This window comes from Panthera pardus, unplaced genomic scaffold, assembly GCF_024362965.1.
Source record: "Panthera pardus isolate Hobbes unplaced genomic scaffold, ASM2436296v1 HiC_scaffold_22, whole genome shotgun sequence".
Lineage (NCBI taxonomy): Eukaryota > Metazoa > Chordata > Mammalia > Carnivora > Felidae > Panthera > Panthera pardus.
Window position 1 is genome coordinate 85,842,818 of NW_026526788.1, and position 25,151 is coordinate 85,867,968.

Consider the following 25,151-nt stretch of genomic DNA (forward strand, 5'->3'; position numbering starts at 1 on the left):
CTTTTCTTGACCTTTTGTTCCCCCCCTTCCGCTGAGGAAGTTGAGTCAGGGCGATAAGGCCAAGGAATGAAACTGAAGACATGGGGCCGGAAAGGAAGAATTAAAACATCTTTCTTGCAGGTGCCGTGACCGTAGGGAACCCTAGGGAATTCACCATAAAACCACTAGAACCATTGAAAGAGTTCAGCAGGTTTTCAGGATCGAGATCAATCTGCCAAGATCAGTTGTATTTTCAGGCTCGACAGACAACCTGTCCGGAATGAAGTTTGAAAAACGTCCCCCCACAAGGGCATAAAGAGAATAAAATACGTGGGAATAAGTTTAACAAAAGATGTGTGGGACCTGCACCCGAAACCACAAAACACAGCTGAACAACACGGAGGGAGATGTAGATACACAGACCTTCCTGCCCAGGCTCAGGAAACTCAGTATTGCTAAGATCCAGTTCTCCCCGAATTAACTTAAAGGTCACAGCCACGCCTGTCAGCATCCGGCCGCTCTCCTGCAGGCTTGGACAAGCCGGTCTGAAAACTCTAAGACAGCAAGCACCTCTCCCCGTGGGCCATGCGCTGAGGGGTAGCGTCTCCTGATCTAAAGCTTTCAGGTTTTCTAATTTGTCCGTCCTTTCCTGTGGGGCCCGTGCTTGTTGGGTCTTGTTTGAGAAATGCTTTTATTCTGAAGCCACGAAGCTTTATCTTTTTGAAACCTTATGGTTTGCCTTTTGTGCAAAAGTCCTTGCCCCAAGCTCATGTGTGTGCGTGGGTGCACATGCGTGTGTATGTACGTGTGTACGTGTGTGCATGTGTGCGTCTGTGTGCATGTGAGTGTGTGCATGCGTGTTGTAAGGGTCACCTCTGTCAGGCAGCGCGTGTCCCCCGGGGCAGGGGCCATCTGATGGCTCCCCTCTGACCCCTCGAGCCCGTCGTGCAAGAGCTGACCCAGCTTGGTAACCATGGTGACGTCTGGAGGGCGGGTCTCCTCTCCTCGTTCTTCTTCCAGACAGACTTGACTCTTCCTGGGAGTTTTTCAAACTCCACAAAAACCTCAAAATCAGTTTCCCTAGATTAAAAACAAATAAACAAAAAACCCGCGGGGATTTTTGTTGGGTTTATGCCCAATCCCTGTTTATGTCCAAACCGTTAAAGGGTACAGTGAACACACGGCAAAAATCCTACCTGTTTATTCATGAGGAAACAAATAAAATGTTGCCACCAATTCACACGAGGATTTGATCTGAAGAGATCTGTGTCCCTGCCTGGCAAAGCTCCCTTGCAGCCCTGGGGACAGGAACCGTGCATGTGTCTGTAGACAGCAGCATTTGGAGCGCCCACTGTCTCTCGGTCGAATGTCTGCGCTCAGTCATCAAACGGCCCAAAGACCCCCCCCAACCCCAGGCCCAGGTGTGCAGATACGTCCAAAGTACAACGTGAACGTGAGCTGGTGTGGCTGGTGCAAGGGTGCGGCCGAGTGTGGTGTCCAGCCTGGGGGGTTGGGGGCAGCCTTGGCTGGCAACGGGTGACCTGGGGACGTTTTTGGACAAGGCGCCCACAGTGGGGCTGGGAGGAGGTGGAGCGAGGAGGCCCAAGGCGTCTGTGCCCAGCAGACCAGGGTGGGTCTGGGAAAGGTCCTGGCTTGAGGGACGGGCCAGCTGGGGGCTGTCTAGAGGTGGGGCCCAGCCCGGAGGCACAGTGCACGGCCAGGCCCCTTGGTCCAGGGGGAGGACGGCAGCCTCCCGGGCCCTGGCAAGGAGGGAGGACATGACCTCAGTCCCAGGACAGCGCAGCTCTGGGTGAGTAGAGGCTCGAGGTGTCGGCCCAGGGCAATGGTGGCCGGATCTTTCAGGGCTGCCCCCGTGGAAAGGCCCCGATGCTGACGATCCTTGACAATCCTACTTCCTTAACAGCGTCAGGTGGAGTTTGCTGTGGCTCTGGCTACGGCCCCGGCCCGTTGCGGGGTGTGGCACGGCTTCTCAGGGCCTGGGATGCAGGTGTGGAGGCCCCAGAAGGCCAGGGGGCAACCGGTGCCCAAGGCAGCGCCGGCCCGCGGGAGAAACCTCTGGCTGGTGTGCGGCCCCAGGGCTGGCGCTGGGACCAGGGTGTGTGAGAGCGGCTGGGAGCCTTGCACAGGTCCGTGGACAGATATGCGGGCGGCTGAGCGGGGCCGGTCCTGGGACGGGGCGCTGCGGCCGCGGGCACCCTGCCCAGGACGCTCGGGAGTGCGCGCGGAGTTCTATGGTGACGATGTTCCACGCGTGGCAGACGCCCTGAACAAGGGGGGCTCTGCTGAGGACTCTGCTGGTGGCAAACCTGGGGCCTGAGTACCCCCCCGCACCCCCCACGCCCTGGGGCAGGTCTCACTGGCAGGCTGGCTGGGGGAGGGAGGGAGCTGGGAGGGAGTGGATTTCAGCAAGTGGTGGTGGCCACTTTGTAAAGACCAGGACGACCCCCAAAGCCAGGGGGTCCCCTGCAGCTACCTACTCACACTCGCTGGCACCCGGGCCTGGCCACTGCCCCCTTGCCCCACCTCCAGCCCTCGTGTCCTCTGGAACGTGGCTCTGGGTGCTGAAGGGAGGCCGTGGCTGTCCGTGGCCATCTGGCCTGGGGCCACCCTGGTGTGGTGGGGCCCCAGCAGCAGGGCTACAGCTTGGCTTGGAGCAGAGCAGAGTCTGTGACAGTTAAGTCCCTGTCTTGACCCGAAGACCCTAAGTCCCGGCTGGAGGTGTGGCGCCCTGTGGGGGTCACAGAGGCGTCAAAGAGAAGCCACCTGGAGGGAAGCCAGGACACGGGCAGGGTGACCACAAGCACACCGCAGACAGAGCCAGGGCAGGGCTGGGACACGGAGTTCCAGGGGTAGGAGACACCATGAGTTCGGGACTCAGCCACACCCTCACCTTGCTCCCGTCACCCGAGGGACCAGAGGTGTGGCTCCAGGGACATATATCAGATTGCCCAGGGTGGGGGCTGGGGGTGGATTTCAGGAGGTAACTGTGGGTTGAGAACCTTCCTGGTGAGGCCCAGGCCTGCAGGGGCCCCTTGATCTCACAGAAGAGGAGCCTGGAGCTTCAGAAGGTGCTAGAGCCAACTCCTGTCCCACAGTGCCCCTGCAGCAGCCAGGTCAGGGGGGGCGGGATCCTGGTCGCATTTCCCCCCAAGGCAGAGTCAGTTTGTTCAGGGCTGTGCTGGGCGGGGAGGGGGTGAGGCGCTGGGCCCCCGGGGCAGCCTCGTGGACTCTCCTGCCGCGCGTGACTACTGAACCCGGAGGGATGTCTGTCTGGCACGGCACACGTCAGTCATTCACACACTCAGTCAGTTACTAGAAGTTCCATAAAGCCAGACAAGGAGAGGCAAAATCCGATTCTGGCTTTCTCACAGAAGTCTGCGAGGCGTCGTCCCCTCCCCACCCAGGGTCTGGAGCAGTGATCAAGCCCCAGAAAAGATCGCTGTGAAAGGAGACCACGTCCTCCTGGAGCGCTGCTCGCTGGGGGAAGGGGCCCGCTCACCTTGGTTCCCACGGAGACACAGACTGGCGGCAGTGTGCGAGAGGCCGACTCTGGCGGAGCCTGGCAGGGTCTGGGCAGGAGTGAGCTTTCAGAGGGGACGTTTGCAAACACAGAGGCGACACTGCGTCACAGCCCCCCGGCTGGGTCCTAGGCAAGGTGGGTGACAGAGAATTCCAGCCGCCAGGGCCAGACGCTGCCAAAGAACGTTCGTTCGCTGGCTTCTTTGCTCTGTGGGGAGGGTTCCTCCCTGGAGCAGGTGCAAGGCCAGGGAGGGTCCTGACGGAAGGCCACCCCTCAGGGTCCCTCGCTGTGGTTCCCAGGTGGGAGCGGCCACGAGGGTGCTGGGGCTGGCGCTTGGCACCGCGGGACGGAGGCTCTACCGTGCCTGCCCCGCAGTCAGCTGGCGTGCTTTTAAATGCGAGCTCCCAGGCTCCACCTGGCGGTTCTGGTTCTGTGCATCCCAGCCGAGCCTGCTCTGTCCTGCAGAGGGGGGGAGGGGGGCGTCAGGCGGTGCAGGTCTCCCCCCACCCTCCACAAGGGCCCTTCTGGCCTCAGCATCCTCCAGCACACCCCTTCCCCGGGGACCCACCCTCCCAAGGGCTTCCCCTGGTTTCCATCCACCTTCTGTAACTTGGAGAGAGGGAGTGCAGGGTTGGGCATGGGGAGCTCCTGGGGGTAAGGGGAGGGGGAGGGGTGTGGGGAGATGGCAGCGTGGGGGTGTGGAGGGTTGGAGGTGTGGGAGCTCCTGGGGCTGTGGGGGGGGGGTGAGGGCAAGGGGGTGCCTCAGGGGGAGGAGGGGTGCAGCCCCCCACCTCCTGCACCGCCCACCCCCGCTTCCCTGGCCTGGCTGGGTGTTGTATTTGAGTATGTGCCCCAAGTCGGAAACCGCTCCTAGAAGTGAGGGGCGGGCCCCACACGACCCGGCAAAGCTCTTTCTGTGTCTCACCTGGCATCTGCACCGAGCGCCCAGGCTCCCCTCCACCAGTGGGCTTTCTGGGTGGAAGCGTGGCCTCGGCATCTCCTGCCAACGGAGACTGAGCACAGAACGTGCAGAACCCCACGTTCCACGTTTCACTGGCCGTAAAGTGACTTCCCCCTTTCAAAAGTGAAATCGTGCCCCTCTGCGAGCGCACGTTTCCTCGAATCCCCTTTGTGGGGAGACCCCCTCCCTTGGCTGCAGCACGTGACCTGCACGGGTGACTTCTCAGGGAGGTCTGCGTTTTGGTCCAAACCGTCGGCTTAAACACCTCATTTAAGTGGGATCTTTGTGTAGAGACTCTTATCTTCTTGTTTTCTATGAAAGAAAAACGGTTTCTAAAGTATCCGTGTGTGAGTGTAAACGTCAGACCCAGAATACAGCTGCTTATTAATATGATTTTATTTTCCTGGCCCCTTTGTTTTCACTAATTGAGTGTGTTGCCTCTTTCCGCATTTCTGTGTGCCTGAGTAAATGGGAAGTTGGCAATTAAGGATTTCTTTTATTCTGTTCAGTTCATCGCTTGCCTGTGAATGCTGTGATCTGGGCTAATTAGACATCTCATCGCTTTGTTTCTAAGCTGACTTCAGCAGACGGCTGATTTATTAGCTTATTTAGCCTAAAACAGCAAGTGAAGCATCGAGGGGTCCTATCCTATTCTGTTTTGAAAATATGTTTTAAACTGGGTCTGAAGAATGGGTAGCAGTGGGGTCTGTCCCGCCTCCCGCCCTTTGGCAGCCCGGACGAGGGCCTCGGGGACAGGTGGCTGCTGTGGGGGGCTGAGCGCTCTAGCGACAGTGGGGAGGGCTGCGGGCCCCTCACAGCCAGGAGCCCGAGGGCACGTGGAGGCCTGGCCAGATCAGAGGCTCCTGTTCTCCAGGCTGGAACCTACTTGTCCAGAGACCCCTCTCCTCCAAGCTTTGGTTCAAAGCAAGATTAATTACAAATGCAGCTTTGCCCGCAGACAGTGGGGCAGCAGCTGGGCTTCCGTCCACGCCTCGGAGCAAGGAGAGGCTGGAGGCAGGATAAGCGTGTGGGCTCCAGCCCCTTCTGGTCCGAGTGCCCCTCAGAGAGGGGAGGAAAGAGGCAGCGAGGAGCTCTGCTTCTCGTGTCCACAGCCTGCCTGTGTGCAGACGGACCTTGCTGCTCACAACCCCTACTGATGGGGTTCAGGGAACCCGGGGAATCCCCCTGCCATGCCCAACACGGAGCTGGAGGGGGCCTCGTGGACCTGCCAGACAATGCCAGCCCCCGGTGCCGCCTAGGAGCCCCCGCAGGCCAGCACCCAGGAGGGTGGTCCTGCCAGAGCACAGGGAGGCTGGGAGGGCTGCACGGAGTCTGGGAAGGAGTGTGTGTCAGTTGCACGAGCTCGGACTGACCCAGCAGAGCAGAGCCCCGCCCGGGACGGGGGAGTCCCGCTGCGGCCTGAGCGGTGGGGCTCTCGGTCCAGGGCTACCCGCTTTGCTTCCTTCCGGTCTCAGAGCCGGGAGACGCTGGTGGGGCTGCTGCCGTGGGGACCCTCCCGATGCTTGTTCGTAGCTCTGCTCCATCTGTTTCTATGGTAACTGCAGATCTGTACTCTGCCTGCCTGTGTGATTGTGTTCTGTTCTCCTTGTAGATGGAGGAGATAAAATTTAAAGACAGAGCAGTCTTCGTGCTGGAGAGAGAGTTAGGGGTTCAAGCCGGGCATGCTCAGAGACTGCAGCTCCAAAAAGAGGCTTTAGATGAGCAGCTGTCCCAGGTCAAAGAGGCTGATCGGCACCTGGGCAGCCCCAGGCGGGAACTTCCTTACGCAGGCGGTGCAGGAGACGCCTCAGACCACTCGGGAAGCCCTGTAAGCACCTCCCCACGCTTTGCCTGGTGATCCAGAGTCACAGACAGACACCGCTGCACGTAGCTATGTGGCCCTGCTCTGGCAGCTCCCCAGGGAGTTGAGAGCCTAGGTCCAGAGTCCAGAACCAGAACCTCCTGCCCCGGGGACTGACCATATCTGCAGCCCACCAGCCAGACCCCGGACCCTTCGGCTTCTCTGGCTTGGCTGGGAGGGCAAACAGACTTCCTTCCTTGCTAACGTGACACAGCACTGGCCGTCACTTGATCACCCTCCCGTGGACCCCCAAGGCTTCAGGCTTCCAGCTGGAGCCCACCTGCAGTTGCCGGGATCCCCCGGTGGCTCAGGGCCCTTGCTTGCTGGTGCTGGTTCCGGCCCCGGGCTAGCGGGATGAGGCCATCTCCGAGTGCACGGGCTCCTGGCTCCTTACTCGCCCACATCCCCACCAGTCACCCCTCACCCGCTTTTTGTGTGACCATGCCACCTTTCTGCTCCTCTTCGGCCTGCTGTGACAGCGTGGGGGCAGCCAGCAGCCGCAGGGCCGTGACATCATTCATTCGTCATCACTGCTCCTCATTCAGAGCCCTCTGGAGTGGTTCTGGGAAATCTGGGATTGGGGGGGTGGGGAATCTAAATTCCATGGACCCTCAATGCGGGTCCTGCTGGGCCTGCTCCCTAGCCTCTCCTGCACCTGCTGAATGAGGAACCCTTCCTCAGTCCTTCCTGGACATACATTTGTTTGCTCTGAGGACAAAATGTTTGAGCTGAGCCAGCCCGAGGACAGCGACATTTCAAGAATAGAAAATGATTTTTTATAATCTTATTATAAATGGCTTAACTGAATTAAATCCTGCTCTGGCACTCGATAGATTGCAGTCAACTCCAGAGAGATTTTGAAACTGGATCAAAACGTTTTCACTGATTTTTGAATGAGGTTCCAGACGTTTCAAAAGTGACCTTTTAGAACCTCCGTGTGAGGGAGCACACTTCTTGGGAAACCGCCCTTTGCAAGCCTTCAGTTGAACTTCTTTTCCTGTGCTCAGGTCACATTGCGAGGGAGGGGGGGGGGGAAACAGGCGCAGGGCGGACCCCCCCTGAGCCGTGGCCAGCAGCCCCCAGCGCGGCCGGGAGCAGCCACGCCTGTGGTGCCTGCATTTGCACGCCCTTGCCTGCCTTACACCTCTGCACGCCCCTGGACATTTCTGCTCTTTCCTTCTGTCCCCATTGCGAGGCTTGCGGTGCCCCCGGCGGTGGAGCCAGCAGTCACCTGCCCCGGGGGTCGGTCCGCACCCGCCCACCCGCCATTTGGAGTCACGGGCGCTCGTGACGCGGAACCGCTTTGTTTTTCCATGGTGTGTTGGGATTGCGGAGGTTTTCACGTCTGTGTCTGTGGACAGTTATTTGCAGTGATTTTTGTTTTAGGAACAGCAGTTGGATGAAAAGGACGCTCGGCGCTTCCAACTTAAAATTGCAGAGCTGAGCGCGATCATTCGGAAGCTGGAGGACCGAAATGCCTTGCTGTCGGAAGAAAGGAATGAGCTGGTGAGTGGGGGTCTGGGCCCTGCGGGTCTATGGCTGCGGTGTGGGGGAGGGGCAGGGGGCGCCCACTTCCAAAATTCCTTTTGGAGAGGAGGAGCGATAGTTCCAAGGGCAGCGCTTGCGTAAGGCCTCTTGGCTGTTCCAATAAAGCTTTATGAACAAAACCGGGGGGGGGGGGGGGGGGGGGGGGAGGGGGCCGGGGGGCGGGGCAGATGCGGGCCTCAGGCACTGGTTGGTTGATCCCGGTTTCTCATTACTGAGCAAAAGTACCCTCAGTCCTGTGTGTCATCTGGGATGAGTGAGGTCCTCACCCCTAGGTGGAGCCATCACGATTAGTCCTAACAGGCCCTGAAATTTCCAGGTGATTGTGTCTGAGGGTGAGCTTCTGGGAGAGCCCTGAGGGGTCACGGGCGGGCGAGTTTACTGCAGCTCTAATTGGCAAAATAGAGCCTTGGCCCCGGACTGTTTCCCTCCACTGTGGCCAAAGCGTATTCTGGTCGGTTTGCCGACTCTGTTCAGGGACTGTTGGTCCCATGTCACACTTAAAATCGTGTCGTGTCTTTCAGTTAAAGCGCTTAAGAGAAGCTGAGAGTCAATACAAACCGTTGTTGGATAAAAACAAGCGTCTCACTCGGAAGAATGAAGATCTGTCCCACACTTTGCGTCGGATGGAAAACAAGCTAAAATTTGTCACGCAGGAGAACATAGAAATGGTAAGGGGCCCTGGCTGGTCCGTCAGGCCAGCGGGATTGCTGGAGAGCTCACCAGCAGCTAGCGACAAGCTCCCCCACTGCTCACAGCAAGCAAGGCTGGATACCAAGATCCCCGCGGGCCTCGGGCCTCACATACGCTGTGGGGCCAGGACCCGGCCCAGGCCTGCTGGCTGCGAGAGGAGGTCCGAGCACTGGTGGGGAGCGGTCCTGGGCGCCCGCCTGGGGGAACCGGGCAGGGGAGTCACTGAGCAAGTCCCGCCAGAGCCCCAGGCCTGCTGCCGGGTATAACACGAGGACCTTGGACTGCGCCTGTTCTCACTCTGAAAACTCTCGGGCACAGATGGGGAGAGTCCCAGAACGCCTGCGTGGAGGGGAAGGAGTCGGCCGAGCAGCACCCCGCAGACCCCACGTTGGGGGAGGCTCACTCCTGCACATCCACGGAGTGTGGGATGGTTAGCCGGTGTCTCCTGCGTCCCTTCCGTCCCAAAGGCCCCAGAGGTCGCGGGCGAGAGTTTAGCCAAAGAGTAACTCAGTACGACGTTCGGGAGCGGGGTGTCCTCAGCACCCGGCTGCAGAAATGCCTTCTTCCCGCGCTGAGCTGGGAAGAGGCGGCGGGTGAGGGATGGCAGGCCGCCCACGCCGTCGCATCCTGGGGTGCAGACTCGCCCCGCGCGTGTCCCCAGGGCCCTGCAGCCCGCTGCCCCGAGGCCCGAGCAGAGGGGCCCCTGTCCCCCAGCAGACGGGCTGCGCGTGCCCGCTGGCAAAGAAGACCCCGTTCCCCCGTCGCCCGGTCGACCCCTCATCCACCGCCGCGGTCTGCTTGGCTTTGCAGAGACAAAGAGCCGGGATCATAAGGAGACCCAGCTCCTTAAACGACCTGGATCAAAGTCAGGACGAAAGAGAAGTTGACTTCTTGAAACTTCAAATTGTGGAGCAGCAGAACCTCATAGACGAGCTTTCTAAGGTGCCCAGCGTCCCCTCCGCGGGGCACTCGCGTCCCGCCGCGCCACCCCTGTGCCCTCCAGCCTCCGCCCTCCCCATCGCCCTCGGCCCCGCCCCCTCATATCTCCCTCGGGTCCTGTCCCTTCCTTATCCCTCCGCCCCTCCCCTTATCCCTCCGCCCCTCCCCTTATCCCTCCGCCCCTCCCCTTATCCCTCCGCCCCTCCCCTTATCCCTCCGCCCCTCCCCTTATCCCCTCCCTTCTCGTCCTTTCCCTCTCCGCCCCTTTCCCCCCCCCACAACCTCTAAGCCCTTTCCACTCCCTCGTCCCTGGGCCCCACCCTTCTCATCTTCTTCGGCCCCACCTCTCCCTCCTCCAGCCCCTCCGCTCGACCCTGTCCTCCCCTCCCTTCCCTCTGCCCCGCCCCTACAGCTTATCAGCCCCTCCCCTCCACCCCTCCCGTCTCCCTTGGCCCCTCCCTTTCACTCTTTCTTTTTGTCTCTGCCCCACCCCTCTACTCCCTCAATCACATCCCTCCGTTCCCTAGGCCCCTCCTCTCTCCCTGGGCTCCTCCCCTCCCCCTCCCCTCGGTCCCTCCCCTCCTCCTTCCCTCGGTTCTTCTCCCTTCCTCGGCCCCTTCCCTCCCATCTCCCTAGGCCCGTCCTTTCTCCCTGGGCTCTTCCCTTCCTTCTTCCCTCGGCCCCTCCCCTCCTCCTCCCTTTGGTCCCTCCCCTCCTTCCTCCCTCAGCCCCTCCCCTCCCGTCCTCTTAGCCCCCTCCTCTTTCCCTGGGCCCCTCCCCCCCTCTTTCTCTGGGCACCCCCCCTCCTCCTCCCTCGGCCCCTCCCCTCCCCCCTCCGGTCCCTCCGCTCCCGGCTCCCTAGGCCCCGCCTCCCCTCCCTCCCTCGGCCCCTCCTCTTTCCCTGGGCACCTCCTCTGCTCCTTCCCTGGGCCCCCTCTCCTCCTCCCTCAGTCGGCCCCTGCCCTCCTCCTCCCTTCGGTCCCTCCCCTCTTTCCTCCATAGGCCCCTCCTCTCTCCCTCCGCCCTTTCCTTCCTTCCTCCCTCAACCCCTCTCCTTCTCTTTTCCTCGACCCTTCCCCTCCTCCTTTCGGTCCCTCCCCTCCTTCCTCCCTCAGCCCCTGTCCTCATAGGCCCCGCCTCTTTCCCTGGGCCCCTCCCCCTCCTCCCTCCCTCGGCCCCTCCCCTCCCACAGGATCCTTGCATTGGGGAACCCAGCAGGGGAGTCCTCCCGGCCCTCCCTAGGGGCCCCGCTGTCAGGCCCCAGCGCTAAAACTGCGTGGTCCCCTCCTCGCTTTAGACCCGAGGTTTCAAAGGCAGCAGTGCCGCAGTGTTAGCTCCTGGGACCCCGGGACAGAGCAGCACACCTGGGGGCTAGCACGCTTCTCTGTCTGAAGGCCAGAATCCAGTCAAGGTGCGGGCAGGGCCCCGCTGCTTCAGGGAGCGCCAGGGCGGGGTCCGTTCATCACCACGTCTCCTCTCTCTGAGCTCCGCCTGTCTCCGCGGGGCCTGCTCTCTGTGTCCCTCCCGTTCTCTTCTCTCCTGAGGACACCTGCCCACCCTAATCCGGGATGGTCTCACCTCCAGAGCCCTGACTCAAAAGCACCTGCAAAGGCGCTATTCCTGATAAGGTCCAGAGCCAGGTTCTGGGCATTCCCGGGGAGGGGGGCCCATCCAGCCCGCTACACTGCCCTATCCCTGTGGCCCCTACAGCCCCAGTACAGTTTTGCAAATAGTCCTGCATCAGACCCCTCCAATTACCCTGCTTGGGGGCCTTCTGCTTCTTGTTGGGGTCCATTCAGATCTGTTCAGAGCAAGTGGCCTTGGTCATTCTGTGACCTCCAGGGGCATCCGAAGGGACAGCATTGTCTCTTGCTGGTGTGGCTTGTGGCCCAGAAGTGCTGGCCTGGCCTGGCTTGTTTTTTTTTTTTTTTTTTTTTTTTTTGTTCCTGGTTTTTTTAGTAAGCTCTATGCCAATCGTGGGGTTTGAACTCAAGACCTTGAGATCAAGAGTCCCATGCTCCATGGACTGAGCCATCCGGGCGCCCCAAGGCCAGTTGCCCCAAGCAACGTAAGTTGCTTCCAGAGTAGCAGGAAGTTGCCCACTGCGGGCTGCAGGATGGCGTCCCCCCAACACAGCCTCCTCTGGCCGTGCCTGAGAGCTGACCTCTTTATTCAAGCACACAGTGACCGTCGATGCCCACGATAATGAGAATCTACGGGGGAATATAGGAAAAGGAAGAAATCTTGGTCGATTACAATTGTACATTACTTCAGTTTCTGAAAGGAAGGTGACAGGACCTCAGCCCTGAGCTGAGGGCCCCTGGGCACTTCTGCAGGTTCACGGTGCCCTTGGGAGGTCAGCTTGGGAGGGAGAAAGGACCGCGAGGGCCAAGTCACATGCTCCCTCTCCAGGCAGTGGAAATTGGGGCAGCCAGCAGGCTCGGGGTCTCCCGCAGGAGCAGGTCTGGGCCCCCAGTTCTCTAACATGCTGTTCTCCCCCTAGACCCTCGAAACTGCCGGCTACGTGAAGAGTGTGCTGGTAAGTAATTCTCTCTCCTACATCCACGCCCATTTTCCAGGGCACTTGTCCCTGGGACCCCTGGTGCTGGTGGCTCCTTCCAGTCCAGACAAAGGTGGCTGTGCCCACACAGCACTTGCTACCTGCCCAAAGGCTTTGCAGCAGTGGCCGAGAAGCCCATCCATTAGGGTCAGATAGATGCCCCACATGGCCTTTGGTGATGCCTGCAGGAGCCGGCACCCAGCTTTGCCGTCCCTGGGGCACCGCACCCCCACGGGTTTCTCCCCCGCCGGCGTGGTCCAGCAGTCTAAGTGTGGCTGGCGCGTGGTCAGGGCCACGGAAACACAGTGTAGCTCCCTGGGGAGAAACGGGATTTTTGTCTCTGCAGGATCCGTCTCCACCTGTGCAGGGCTGCCGTTTTCCAGACACCTGCTCAGACAGTGCGGAGCAGGGCTGGGCCACCGTGCCTGCCGGTTCCGGTTCCGGTGTGCGTGCCGCTCAGAGCCCGCCCCCTACCCCTACCCCCCCCCCCCCCCCCCCGCCCGCACACTCTGAAGGAGGCTTTGCACCCTGAGCAGGGTGGGGCGAGGGCCCCCCCAACGTGGGCCATCACTCACTTCAGCCCAAGCGGAAGCCACAGGGCATCAGCACCTGCAGCGTGATGGTCCTCCCTGAGCGGGGCCGTGTGTTCATGAGCATACAGCGTGCCCATCCAGAAAGCGCTCTGCAAGTCCGTTCGGATGACCTCGCGGGAACATTAACTGAGCTGCTCAACCACTCACAAAATCTCTTCCACTGGTTTTTGCAGGAGCGAGATAAGCTTTTAAGATTTCGAAAGCAAAGAAAGAAAATGGCGAAACTCCCCAAGGTAAAGGAGACAGCACTGACGTGTGCACACACAAAATGCGTGTTTTTAAAAGCCACTTAACAGGAGTGAGTTTCTCTCTGGAGGTGAAAAGAAGATAATTTTATTATTTCCTTTTTATTAATGTTTATTTACTTGTTTTGAGAGAAAGAGTGCACGAGCAGGGGAGGGGCGGAGGAAGAGAGGATCTTAAGCAGTGGAACCCAATGCGGGGCTCGATCCCACGACCCTGGGATCAGGACCTGAGCAGAAACCAAGAGTCAGACGCTCATCAGGTTGCGTCACGCAGGTGCCCTAATAATTCTATTATTTTTTTAAGTTTATTTATTTTGAGAGAGAGAGAGCACAAGCAGAGGAGCGGCAGAGAGAGAGGGAGAGAGAATTCCACGCAGGCTCTACATTGTCAGTGCAGGGCCTGATGCTGGGCTTGAACTGACAAATCATGAGATCTTGACCTGAGCCGAAATTAAGAGTCACACACACACTTAACCGACTGAGCCACCCAGGCGCCCCAATTGTTTTTAAAAATCATTACTGTACAATAACCAAAATGAACCCAAATCAATACAATGATTATAATTTTAAATTTAGAAATCCTACCTTGTTGCTTTTAACTTTCCCAGAGAAGATATGCTTTCTGACGGCAAGGAGGAGGGGCTAGCCTTGGACCCTGACCTTCCTCTGCCAGCTCGGAGTTAGAATTCCCTCTTGCGCTGGAGTCCACAGGCCTGCCTCGTCACCACATGGTCCCCGGCCAGCACTGCAGGCTGCAGCACCTGTCTGCTGGCCCCACACAGGTCCCTCCCAGGCATGCGTGCGCCCGTAGGGAATTGGAAGCACAACCTTTTTCAATAAATGTGTGCTTTTTATTAGAGGAGATTCAGGAGAGGGGGCACCTGGGGGGCTCAGTGGGTCAAGCGTCCGACTTTGGCTCAGGTCATGATCTCACAGCTTGTGGGTTCGAGCCCTATGTTGGGCTCTGTGCTGACAGCTCAGAGCCTGGAACCTGCTTCTGAGTCTGTGTCTCGCTCTCTCTCTCTGCCCCTCCCTCACTTGTGCTCACTCTGTCTCAAAAACAAATTAATTAACTAATTAATTTTAAAAAAGGAGATTCAGGAGATAGCCTCAAGGAAGTAACTTGTGCGCTGCTTTCTACAAAATGAGTGTTTTCTCGTTTGGCTTTTGAATGCTCAGTGGTCGTTCCTCACACAGGCTGTGAGATATTCCTTAGGCACAAATGCTGGCTTCTCTGGCCCCCAGAAAGGCCCAAGGGAGGAGGGAGAGGGTTTGGGGGTCTCTATCTTTGGGATTATGGCAGAGTATTTAGAGATTTTTCTGGAGGCCTGGGAGCCCGGGAGTGCAGTGGTAAGAGTGGACCTGTTGCTCTCCGCCAGGCCCCCCTGCTCCCCGGGCTTCCGTGAGGCAGGAGTGGGGAGAATCCGGGCAACTGGGATAAAGGCCAGGAGCCCTCAACGTGCAGGACAGGTTCAGCAGCCGAGGACGGGATGGCGAAGGCAGGGAGCATCGGCCACGGCGCCCTCCAGCCTTAGTGACCGGTGACCCTCATGAGCCTGACCGTGAAGGGCCCCATTGGGGACTCAGCAGAAGGAGGGCGCGGGGAGCTCCTGGGACCGTCTGGGCCTGTATCTGGGAGAGCGCCGGGGACACTGACAGGAGGGACTTGGATAGAGTGGACACGGGGTGGGGAGGGCACATGGGTCCGTGTGTGGATTAACCCGGTCCCTCTTGGTCAGAAGCCGGTTGTGGTGGAGACGTTCTTTGGATACGACGAAGAGGCTTCCCTGGAATCTGATGGCTCCTCTGTCTCTTACCAAACGGACAGGACGGACCAGACCCCGTGCACCCCCGACGATGACCTGGATGAGGTAGCGTCCCATGGGGCCTCTGCACGGGCCGGGGCGGGGCTCTGGGGGTCCAGGGACCTGGCAAGGAGGGCCACGTGCCTCTCCCTGGCTGCCTGCACCCCTGCCCTCTCGCAGGCTGCCCTGGGGTCCGGGCCACGCCGAGACGTACATCAAGGCAACAAAACAATGAGGAGCAGCCCTGTCTTTGATAAAAGCCCAGCCAGCCTGTCCTGCCCAATCCTCCTTCCGGAAGGAACCGCCCTCATATGCAGGCGGACATCTGAGCCCCCTCACGTGGCAGGAAGCCCGTGCTGGGTTTGGTCTGACCCGCCCGGCCCCTGTGGCTGAAGGACACGTAGTGGCAGGTGGTCCACGGACCTGTCCAGGGGCACTCGGGCCAGGAGCCAGGCCTCCTCTGGCAGATCCGGGCAGGTGGCCCCATGGCCACCGACCCACGTAGAGACCTAAGCTATGGTAGCCCAGCTGCTGCCAGTGGCCCCGGGGATAAGGAGCAGGGGCCGGGCTCCGGTCACTCTCAGACACAGCCACCCTCCCACAGCAGACCGGGGTGTTCTCCTTGGAGCAGCAAACACTTCGGGGTCCGCTGGGGCCCCCGCCAAGGCAACCGCAGCCCCCGCCTTTTCCCAGGGACACCGGGTGTCCTTGCGGCCGGAAGACATTTGGGGATGGCCGTGGGAAGGGAGCCTGAGCTGTGCGGTGGGGTGGGGAGGAACCGCCTTCTCGGGCCCAGCGCTCACCTGGCCCGCACGGGGGCCCCAGCTGAGGCCCTGGCCGGGCTCCCGGCCCCTGAGGCTCACCCTGGCCTCAGTGCAGCCCGCTGGGCCTTTGTCCCTGGGGGCTCCGGGCTCACCTCCCCGGGTCCCCGGGTAACAGCGTGTCTCCGTGCACCTCTCCAGGGCGTGGCCAAGGAGGAGACAGAGCTGAGGTTCCGGCAGCTGACCATGGAGTACCAGGCCCTGCAGCGAGCCTACGCCTTGCTGCAGGAGCAGGTCGGAGGGACGCTGGACGCAGAGCGAGAAGTTAAGGTCTAACTGACTTCTACTCCACGACGTTCCGGCTCCCGCCGGGGCTCCTCCCCGCTTGACCCCCCGGCCTTGGCAGGGACACTGGCATCGCTTCGCCTTCCGGGCCAAGTCCTCTCCCACGTCCCGCGGTTATTGTCGGGCCCGGCGATGCTCGCCGAGGCCATCGGGAGCCCGTGTTTGGGAAGTGGCGCCGGCCGTTGGCCGGCCGCGGGTGGGACCCCAGGGCAGCCCCGGGCACAGGTGTGAGCGGTGGCCCCCCGGGAGAGCCAGGTTTGTCCCTCTGGGCACTGCACCTGGCGGACAAGGTAAAGTCGGCTTCCTGGCCAACCTGCTGGTGGCGCTCCTGGGGCCTCCCCGTAACTGAGGCCCAGAGCCGGAGGAGGCCCGGCATCGCAGCTCGGTTCTTGAAACAAGCCAAGATTATTTGTTTGTCCAGTAAACGCTGAGCTCGGATGCCATGCCCCCCTTTCCCCTGAGCCTCTCCAGGCAGGCCCAGCCGGGAGCAGGTGGTGTCTCCTCCTGCCCCTGCTTCCCTGGACCCTGGGCCAGGTACCCATGGTCCATCTGCCAAAGGCAGGTGCCCTTGCCGGCCGCCAGGGGAGGCCGTGGTGAGGGGCTGTGTCCTGCCGCCCTCCCCCAAACCCCCTTTACCCCCGTGCCTGATGCGTGGCCTGCTCTGCCGGGGCTCAGAGGGCATGCCCAGCATAGAGAGATAAGCTTCGTCCCTGTGGGTCTCCTGCCCTGCTGCTGTGGGGCCTGGGGGCCAGCTCTGTCCCCAGCCACACGGGACAACACCACTTAGCCATTTCTGCAACTCTGGCTGGCCGGCTGAGCATGGACGTCTTCGAACCAGGGCGCAGTGTCAGCGGGGTCCCCTCCCCTAGACCGTATATGTCCTGGCTGCCTGGAGAGCCCCTGGGCCTCCAGGGAATCGGGTGGGGACTAGCTAGGACCCCGGCCAGCTTCACTTTCATCTCTGCGGATGGAGAGCAGAGGCCAGAGGAGGGGACGGGGGAGGGAGAGCCTGGGTCCACCGATGTCATGAGGAGAGGCACCCAGGGCCCGGCCAGGGGATACCCTGCCCTCCCCAAGCTGAGGGACCTCTGACCCTGTGCCCTCATCTGCCCTGGAGGCTGTTCCTCGGGGAGCAGGAGCACCAGAAGAATGGAGTGCCCTATAGCTTGGACCTCACGAGTGCGCATGAACTCCCAGGAGGGCGGTTTGGACCCTCGGGGGCCTTGCATGCACCAGGGCAGTGAGAGTGGGCTTCCACAGGGGGCCCGGGGGGGAGAAAGTGAGTGAAGTCAGCAAGCAGAATCCAGGTGAAGCCAGGACCGGCAGAGGGCGCCTGTGCGGGAAGGGAAGGGAAGGGAAGGGCGTCTGGTCCCTGCTGGGCAGATGGCCAAGCCCTGCCAGTGTCCTCACTGTCGCCCTCGAGACTGGAACCAGCCCCCCTGGGCCGCGCCCGGCCCAGCCCATCAGCTGTTCGATCCTGTGAACAGACTTCCTTCCACCAGCACGCTCTCAGAGCCAGTCTGCAGGCCGTCCCTGTGGTCTAAGTGAGGTCGCCTGCTTCAAACCAGCCTCAGAGTTCTTCCCTCGGTGCTGAGCACTCCTTGCAAAGGGGAGAACGGCCTCTTCTCCGGTAGCAGAGGTGGCGGAGGCAGAAGCCAGAAGGTCGCTGAGAGTCTCCGTCCCTGTGGGTATGTCCTGGCTTTTAGAGAAAGTTGGATGTATGTCTCCTCCCATCCTACAGACCCGTGAGCAGCTCCAAGCAGAGGTGCAGAGGGCCCAGACGCGGATAGAGGATCTCGAGCAGACCCTGGCTGAGCAGGGACAGGTGGGTGTGTGGAGCCCGGGTCCCTGGGGGGCTCCAGGGGGTCGGAGGGAGCCTGAGGGGCACGGACTCCTGGGGAGGGCGGCGGCCCGTGTGCGCGCGTGCAGGTGAAAGTTATTGGCTGCGCACTAAAGACTCACACCTCAATCAAAAATGTGAAAACTGGAAGGAATCTGTATCCAGAGGAAGGAGACAGCAGCCTTGACGGGGCGGGCACGCGCCTGGCCGAGAGTGCGTGGCCTCTCTGGGCTGGGTCTGGGTGGGCCCCGTCTCTCCCCCAGCTCGGGGCCAGGATTTCAGGCCCCTGGAGGTTGTCACTCACTCCCTCACCACCTCGGGGCTCTTCGAACCCCGCGGGAGGGCATCCTCCCGCCCTGGCCACGGGCCTGTGACCTGCTGGATGGCACAGCTCCAGGTGGAGCCACGATGCGGCTGGACGACGTCCACGTAGGGCTGGGAGGGTCTGCCTGGGAGGCGCCTGGCCCAGCACCGAGCCCCGTGCAGACCCACGGCGGTCCTCGACGTGTTAACTGCCGGGTGGACGGCCGGCCGGACAAGAGGAGGGCCTGAGTGACACCGGGGCCACACTGTGAGCACCCCTGCCTGAGCACGCGGCCAGGCTTCAGCGCCAGACTGGCTCGCGCCCCACCACGGCCACCACATCTCCGCCCGGGGCCACGGCACACTTGGGCTGCAGGAACGGCGTTCTGGAGCCGAGCTGCGCACAGTCCTCACAGACCCTGCCTGGACTTCGAGAGTGAGATCCCTGGGCCCCACGCCATGCTGGATAGGAGCAGTGGTGGTATCTGGGACACAAGGAGGATGAGGAGGAGGAGGAGGAGAGGGAGGGACAGGAGGAAGGGGAGGAGGGGGAGGAAGAAGAAGAAGAAAAAGAAGAAGAAGAAGGAGAAGAAGGAGAAGGAGAAGAAGGAGAAGAAGGAGAAAAGACAACGCTGCCTTTCATCTGCTGAGATGAATCTTTCAAGCTTCGAAGATGACTTTGCTGGAAAGAAGCTGGGGCAATAGGCCTTCCTCCTGACACCTGACTGGAAACGCTGCGGGGGCAGGGGGCAGGGGGCGCACCAGAGACCCTGTGCTTCCCCCAGGGCCTGACCCTGGGGCGGGGTCCACAGGACGGCCACACACGTCTCTCGCTGTTGCACAAATGCCTCCGTCTGAGTGTCCGAGAGATGGACCAGGCGCCCCCCTCCCACCCCGTCAAGGGAACCTGGCTCCCGCCGGCTCCAGTCAGGGTCCCCGGACCCGTGACGTCCACATGGTACCACGTGCCGCTGGTGCCTGGCCGGGAGCTCTGTCCACGTGGGGGCGCGAGGGGTCCGCCTGAAGCGGGGCTGCCCCCGTCTGCTCTGTCCGGGCCCCTCCCAGGAGATACAGGGTGAAATCAGAGGTGTTCATTAGCTGTGCGAATGAGCCGTCCCGGGTGGTCATGTCAGAAGCTGGGTGTTGAGTCCTTTGGTCGGATCCTCTGTTCTGCTGAATTGTGATTTAAATGCTGACTTTGAGATTAACCCTGTGGCGAATCTGTTTCTCCAATTTGATTCTGCGTCCAAGGACATGAAGTGGATTGAAGAGAAGCAAGCTTTGTATCGAAGGAACCAAGAGCTCGTGGAGAAGGTATGTCTGTGGCCGTCCGGCCCTCTGGCCGCCTCCCCTGTGCTCCCAGGCGTGTGCGGCCAGCGCTGCTGGGTTGGGGGTGGGGGGGCGGGGGGTCGCTCGGCAGAGCCTCCGTGGCCGCCCCCTCGCCGGGCCTGCTGGTGGCTCACTCCCGGGAGGCCGCCCCCTCCACCTCCTGGAGACGGTGAGCCGTGCGTGTAGAGCTGCGTCTGGGCTCCTGTTCTGTCCCACGGATGGGCTCTGTGGTTGGCGAGGGCCAGGCAGGCTCTGTGGAAGAGTTGTCCTTTCAAAACCACTGGAGTCACCCCATTCAGAAGCCTTGTTGAGCCAGGACACTGTATTCCGGGAAGAGGTCCTTTGAGGGTCCCCGGGAGCTGGGCTTCAGTTTCTGTCACCACCGCGCAACTGTGAGGGCGTGTGACGTAACCAAAGCTTCCCTGGCAGTGGCTGTGGCCGTGGCCATGGGCTCTCCTAGCTGTGGCTAACAGGAGGCTCCAAAATGCTGTCATCCCTGTCACCCTGCCTCCAGACTGGGGCTTTTTGGCTGGAAGACATTATGTGACTGGTCAGGAAACACGGTGCACAGCTGGCCAGTGCCTGTTAGTGGCCTGAGCTCCTCCCAGGAGCTGCCTGGCTTCCCCTTGTCCCTGGACGTGAGACGTCCGTTCGTGGGCACCTCCGCCTACATCACCACCTCTCTGATCCAGCCCGTTCTTGGGGCCGGTTCAGGGAGGGACCCACAGCACTACAGGCCGAGGACTGTACATGGTTCGTCAGATGACACCTGGCAGCTGGGGACCGTCCCCAGTGGGTAGGGCCCAGAGTGCTGTAGCAGGTGGCTCGGAACGGGGTGGGAGCCGGAGCTACATGTTCAGAGGCAGAAAGGCCATCGGGGCTTACAGTTGGCTCCCGCAGCCCCGCCATCGTCATGCCTACGTGACGGTGCCGTTGTGGCCCGTCCCTCCCAGCCACAGCCCTCGCCCTGGGCCAAGGACTTTCCGTGGCATCCGCCGCCCTTACCGAGAAGAGCCAGACTAGGGTGTCCTCACGAGCCTCAGGGCCACATCCTCGACGGTGCTTCCCACAGACCAGCAGCCCCCAGACCAAGGCCGTGGGTCCCAGTTCAGTCGCCCGCCCCGCCTGAAGCCGTCAGTCCCACACGAGGCTGTGCTTTGGGTATTATGTCTTGAACAGTGAGTGACACCTACGTGCTTCCCGCTTGTATCTTAAATCAGGACAGCTGTGCTCACCTTCTCTGGTGCTCACCTACATGTAAACACGTGTGTGCATGGAAATGCTTGTGTGCACACATAACGTTCACGTGCACGCTAAAATCTTGTGTGCCCTTAAACATGCACGTACACACTCACTCGTGTGCATGCAAACACACATGCACACTTAAACGTTCTTGCATACACACCCATGAGCACATTTAACCACTGTGCACACTTAAATACTCCCTCGTACACATAACACTTGCGCACACGTAAATGCTTGTGTGTGCACAAAAATACCTACATGCTTGTGTGCACACATACATACTCATTGTACTCCTGTACTCACTCTTCTCATATATGCTTCTGTGCACACACATTTGTATGCATACATTTAAACACTTCTTACATACTTACACACTCATATGCACGCAATACATACACGTGCACATTTAAACACACACATGCACAATGTCCATGTGCAAACACTGTGCACACTTCAAACCTGTACTTTTCTCTGGCTACCATGGATGTGGGGTCACATTCTTGGCCTGTGGGTGCTCCCCCACGGCCTCAGCTGTGACACATGCACTGTGATAAGGCCCTGCCCCTGAATGCACGGCTCCCTTGCTGGGTGCTGATCCCCTGGAACCATCTCTCCACCCACCCCCGAGCATCCCAGCAGGGCATTCGGTTCCCCAAACTCAGTTCGGGGGATGGGCCGAGTCCCCCGCCCGCAGCGGACACCCTTCTGGAACACCCTCTCCTGTGTTCACAAGGCCGAGTGCCCCAGGATGCGTGGCACTCACCCTTGGGAGGGCATGGGCCGTGCATGTTTCTGATTCTGTTTAAACAACCTCCTAATTAGTAAACTTAGCTCTGGAGGGGGTCAGGCAGCGATGGCTCATGGCCCTTCCATTGCTTCTGGGCCAGCCTGGGCTCTAAGGAGCACTGTCATACAGGGACATCTTACCGTCTCTTCCCTTGATGGGTCCCTTCCCTTCCCCATCTCTGCTCAGATGGCCAGGCCGAGCTCCGGGCTCTCGGGGCTCCTCGCCCCCTGATCTGCCCCTGCGTCCCCCCATCCTGATTAACCAACGGCTGGAGACTCAACCCTGTCTCACTAGGATGGACCCACATGGACTCCAGCTGGAGTGAGGGCTCTGGGCACTGGGGTGGGTCAGCTGTCCCCACAGAGAGCCAGCAGCTGTCAGGACAGCTGGGGAGTTGACCTGTGACCTCAGGCATCTCATCTGCCTTTTATTTTACAGATCAAGCAAATGGAGACGGAAGAGGGTCGGTTAAGACACGAGGTCCAGGATGCCAGAGACCAGAACGAGCTGCTAGAGTTCCGGATCCTGGAGCTGGAGGTGTGTCTCAGGGCGGGCGCGGGCGCCAGGGCACAGGCCACCAGCCTGCAGAGCCGGGGTGGGCACAAGGGGCACAGGCCACCAGCCGTGGACGGAGGGAGGCCTGTTGTCCGGTCACTTGGCCTTCCTGACCTGAGCTTTTGTTCATGACCCCAAGAGGGAGGGCTGGAAAGGGGGCTTCTCTCTGCGTGGGGAACCATGGAGGAAACAAGGACAAAACGTACCCCGAAAGAATGAAACATGAGTGTCTGCTTCTAGACCCGTGGGGGCTGGACAATCATGGCTGTGCCTCATTGTGCTGTGGGGGCCACACGCCTGACCACAGTGGTCAGCCCGGCCAATGTTTCCTTCTTGCTCATTTAAGCCCCTGAGTGCAGGCAGCTGGGTGCCACACGGTGACCAGGCGCCCTTTGTCTGTCCTCTGCCATGACCCTGGCCTCCTGCAGCGGAGGGAGCTGGAGCAAGGCTCCCTCGGGGAAAGGGCCAGCCACGCGTGGACGGCCACATTGCTGCCTTCACCTGCCACTGTCACTCCTCCCCGTGAAGGCAGCTGGGGGCACGGTCCACCTGTGAGGCGTGAGAAAGTGATCTGGACTGGTGTTTGCCCTGCTGGCCGCCTACACACACCTTGGGGGCCCCCTCCTCAGTCCTGGTCACCGTTGGGACCTTTGGTGACGACGAGGGCATGACCCTCGCTGGTGGGAGCGACCACACTTTGTACGATACTGTGAGAAGATGGGGGTCCCCAGGGGCTCGCTGTGGTCGGCCTGTGGAGGACCCGCTCCCTGAGGCTCCCGACAGCCCTGGAGTTCACGGTGGACGGCAGGTCGCCAGCGGGGGTGGTGACCGGGGGGCAGGGAGCTGAGCCGGATCCCCAGGGCCTGTCTGGGCCGGGAGCTCCCTTCTCCGCCAGCGTCTGTCTGCACAGGGGTCGCCTGCCGCCCTTGGGGCTTCGTTTCACAAACGTGGACCCTATTTGCGGGTCCCCGGCACAGCTCCGCGCCAGCCTCCCGCTTTCTGTCCTAGGAAAGGGAGAGGAAGTCACCCGCCATCAACCTCCACCACACCCCGTTCGCGGAAGGGAAGAGCCCCCTCCAGGCCTACTGCGAAGCGGAAGGCGTGACGGTAAGCCCCCCGCCCCCTCGCCCTGCACCCCGTGCCGCCCACCCGGCTGGCGCTCACCGCAGCCCGTCTGTCTTTCTAGGACATCCTGGTCGCGGAGCTGATGAAGCAGCTGGACATCCTGGGGGATAACGCCGTAAGTGTATGTCGCTCTCCTGACTTGTGCATGCCTCCTCATGCGAGCCACCACCCCCGTCAGCCCGCCGGGGTCAGGGGCCCCGTGAGTCAGCTGCCCTGCCCGCCCGCACCCTCCCTGCGGCCATAGCGCTTGGGCGGCCCCTTTCTCATGTAGTCCCCGCGTCCGGCCGGGTGGTGCCTAGCAGCCAGAGACACGGAGCTCGGCTCTGTGCTCTGCTGGGTGGGGGGGGCCTCCGCCTGCACACCGTCCCCTCCGGCAGTGGTGCTTCTGGCTAGTGTTTTCCCTGTTTCTGGAACCCTCTCCGTACCCTCGATACTCTGCAGCTCCTTCCTGTAGCTTAGATAGCCCAGACTCTTAGGGGTTCCCATCTCCTTGGTTTTGGGAGAGGGGCAGGCACCATTTATAATCTGCAAATCTTATTGAGGAGACAGTTTCGATTTCTACGGCAAACTCCTGGAAGAATACTAATTACTGAGTGACTGGACCCCTTCATCCCACCCTCCATGCATCCCTCCCTCCACCCTCTATCCTCTGTCTGTCATCCCTCCATTCGTCTATCCATCTTTACTCCTTCCCTCCATCCTCTATCCTCCACTTATCCATCCACCCATACTCCATCCACCCACCCATCCATCCACACACCCATCCACCCACCCACCCCTCCCTCTACCCACCCACCCATATCCATCCACCCATCCCTCCACCCATCCACCCATCCCTCCACCCATCCACCCATCCCTCCACCCATCCACCCATCCACCCACCCATCCACCCATCCCTCTACCCATCCACCCATCCCTCCACCCATCCACCCATCCCTCCACCCATCCACCCATCCACCCACCCATCCATCCATCCACCCACCCACCCCTCCCTCTATCCTCCCACCCATATCCATCCACCCATCCCTCCACCCATCCCTCCACCCATCCACCCATCCCTCCACCCATCCACCCATCCCTTCACCCATCCCTCCACCCATCCCTCCACCCATCCACCCACCCATCCATCCACCCACCCATCCATCCACATATCCATCCATCCATCCATCCATCCATCCATCCATCCATCCATCCACCCATCTTCTATCTGCCCTTTATCCATCATTCTGCGCTCATTGAGTCGCCTGTCCAATGAGCAGTTCAGCTGTGCTAGAAGGCAGCCTCACTCACCACCCAGAACTTTTCCTCCTCCAAGGTATACCAATAAGCATACAGTCTACGGCTAATCCTAAGACACCTTGGTTTCCCCATCCTGGTCACTGTTCTTGAGAAAGAGCAAGGCACTTAGTCAAATTAGCGCACTGCATGAAGCGGAAAGAGAAAAACGCGAAAACAAATGCGTGTAAACACACCCACACATACTCAGGCACACACACCCAAACCCAGGCACTCACGCATATTCCTGGGGCTAGTTGTTCTTCCCAGCAGCTGTGACGTGTACAGGGCCCTGTGTCGACAAGAACCCTTCTGTCCTTGGCCCCCCTTCACTTGGGAAGGGAGGCTCCGCTGGCTGTATTTGGCCCTCCCCCAGACCCATCTCGGCTGTAGGTCGTTGAGGCCTCAGCTCGTGGCAAGGATGGGGTCCGGTCCCGAGTTGCCAGGCCCCATCACAGGCTCTTGGGAACCATATTGGTTAACCTTCCGATTCACAGCTGGAGAAACTGAGGCCCAAGAGGACACCCGTTCAGGGTCACAGAGCTGGTGTAGGTTCAGCCTACCTCTGTCCAGTTCAGTCCAGGGCCCCTCCCCAACCCTGTAGCTGCCTACTCAAGAGAACCAGGAGGCAGGACAGCCATGGGGCCATCAAGTGGCCTCAGAGTATGGGGACAGAGGCTATTGGGGCCTAGAGGATACACCTTCAGATTTATGCTCAGGTGACTATGGGGAGACCATGGCAGTTCCTGCCAGTGGGTCGGAGGACATCCCTTCAGGTGGTCACAGTTAAGCATATGGGCACACTTCACACGCACCTCGTGACCCAAGACTGTGCCCCATGGAGCCTGAGCCCACAGATCCATT

The 25,151-nt window shown here is 60.5% G+C and overlaps 1 protein-coding gene across 25 annotated transcripts in view; it reads left to right on the forward strand.

Annotated features, from left to right (window-relative positions):
• Positions 1–25,151, forward strand: part of JAKMIP3 (Janus kinase and microtubule interacting protein 3) — a 115,412-nt gene that overhangs the window by 59,523 nt on the left and 30,738 nt on the right. For 4 of the 25 annotated variants that reach the window (XM_053910057.1, XM_053910063.1, XM_053910064.1 and 1 more), the window contains exons 4-16: positions 6,094–6,309; positions 7,729–7,848; positions 8,412–8,558; positions 9,391–9,522; positions 12,023–12,058; positions 12,846–12,905; positions 14,657–14,788; positions 15,685–15,813; positions 17,570–17,653; positions 19,223–19,285; positions 21,771–21,869; positions 22,896–22,994; positions 23,074–23,133. In XM_053910057.1, coding sequence (XP_053766032.1) covers positions 6,094–6,309; positions 7,729–7,848; positions 8,412–8,558; positions 9,391–9,522; positions 12,023–12,058; positions 12,846–12,905; positions 14,657–14,788; positions 15,685–15,813; positions 17,570–17,653; positions 19,223–19,285; positions 21,771–21,869; positions 22,896–22,994; positions 23,074–23,133 — 1,377 coding nt within the window. The remainder of the gene's footprint in view (positions 1–6,093; positions 6,310–7,728; positions 7,849–8,411; positions 8,559–9,390; positions 9,523–12,022; positions 12,059–12,845; positions 12,906–14,656; positions 14,789–15,684; positions 15,814–17,569; positions 17,654–19,222; positions 19,286–21,770; positions 21,870–22,895; positions 22,995–23,073; positions 23,134–25,151) is intronic. The other 21 variants (XM_053910058.1, XM_053910065.1, XM_053910069.1 and 18 more) reach the window with 14 other exon arrangements.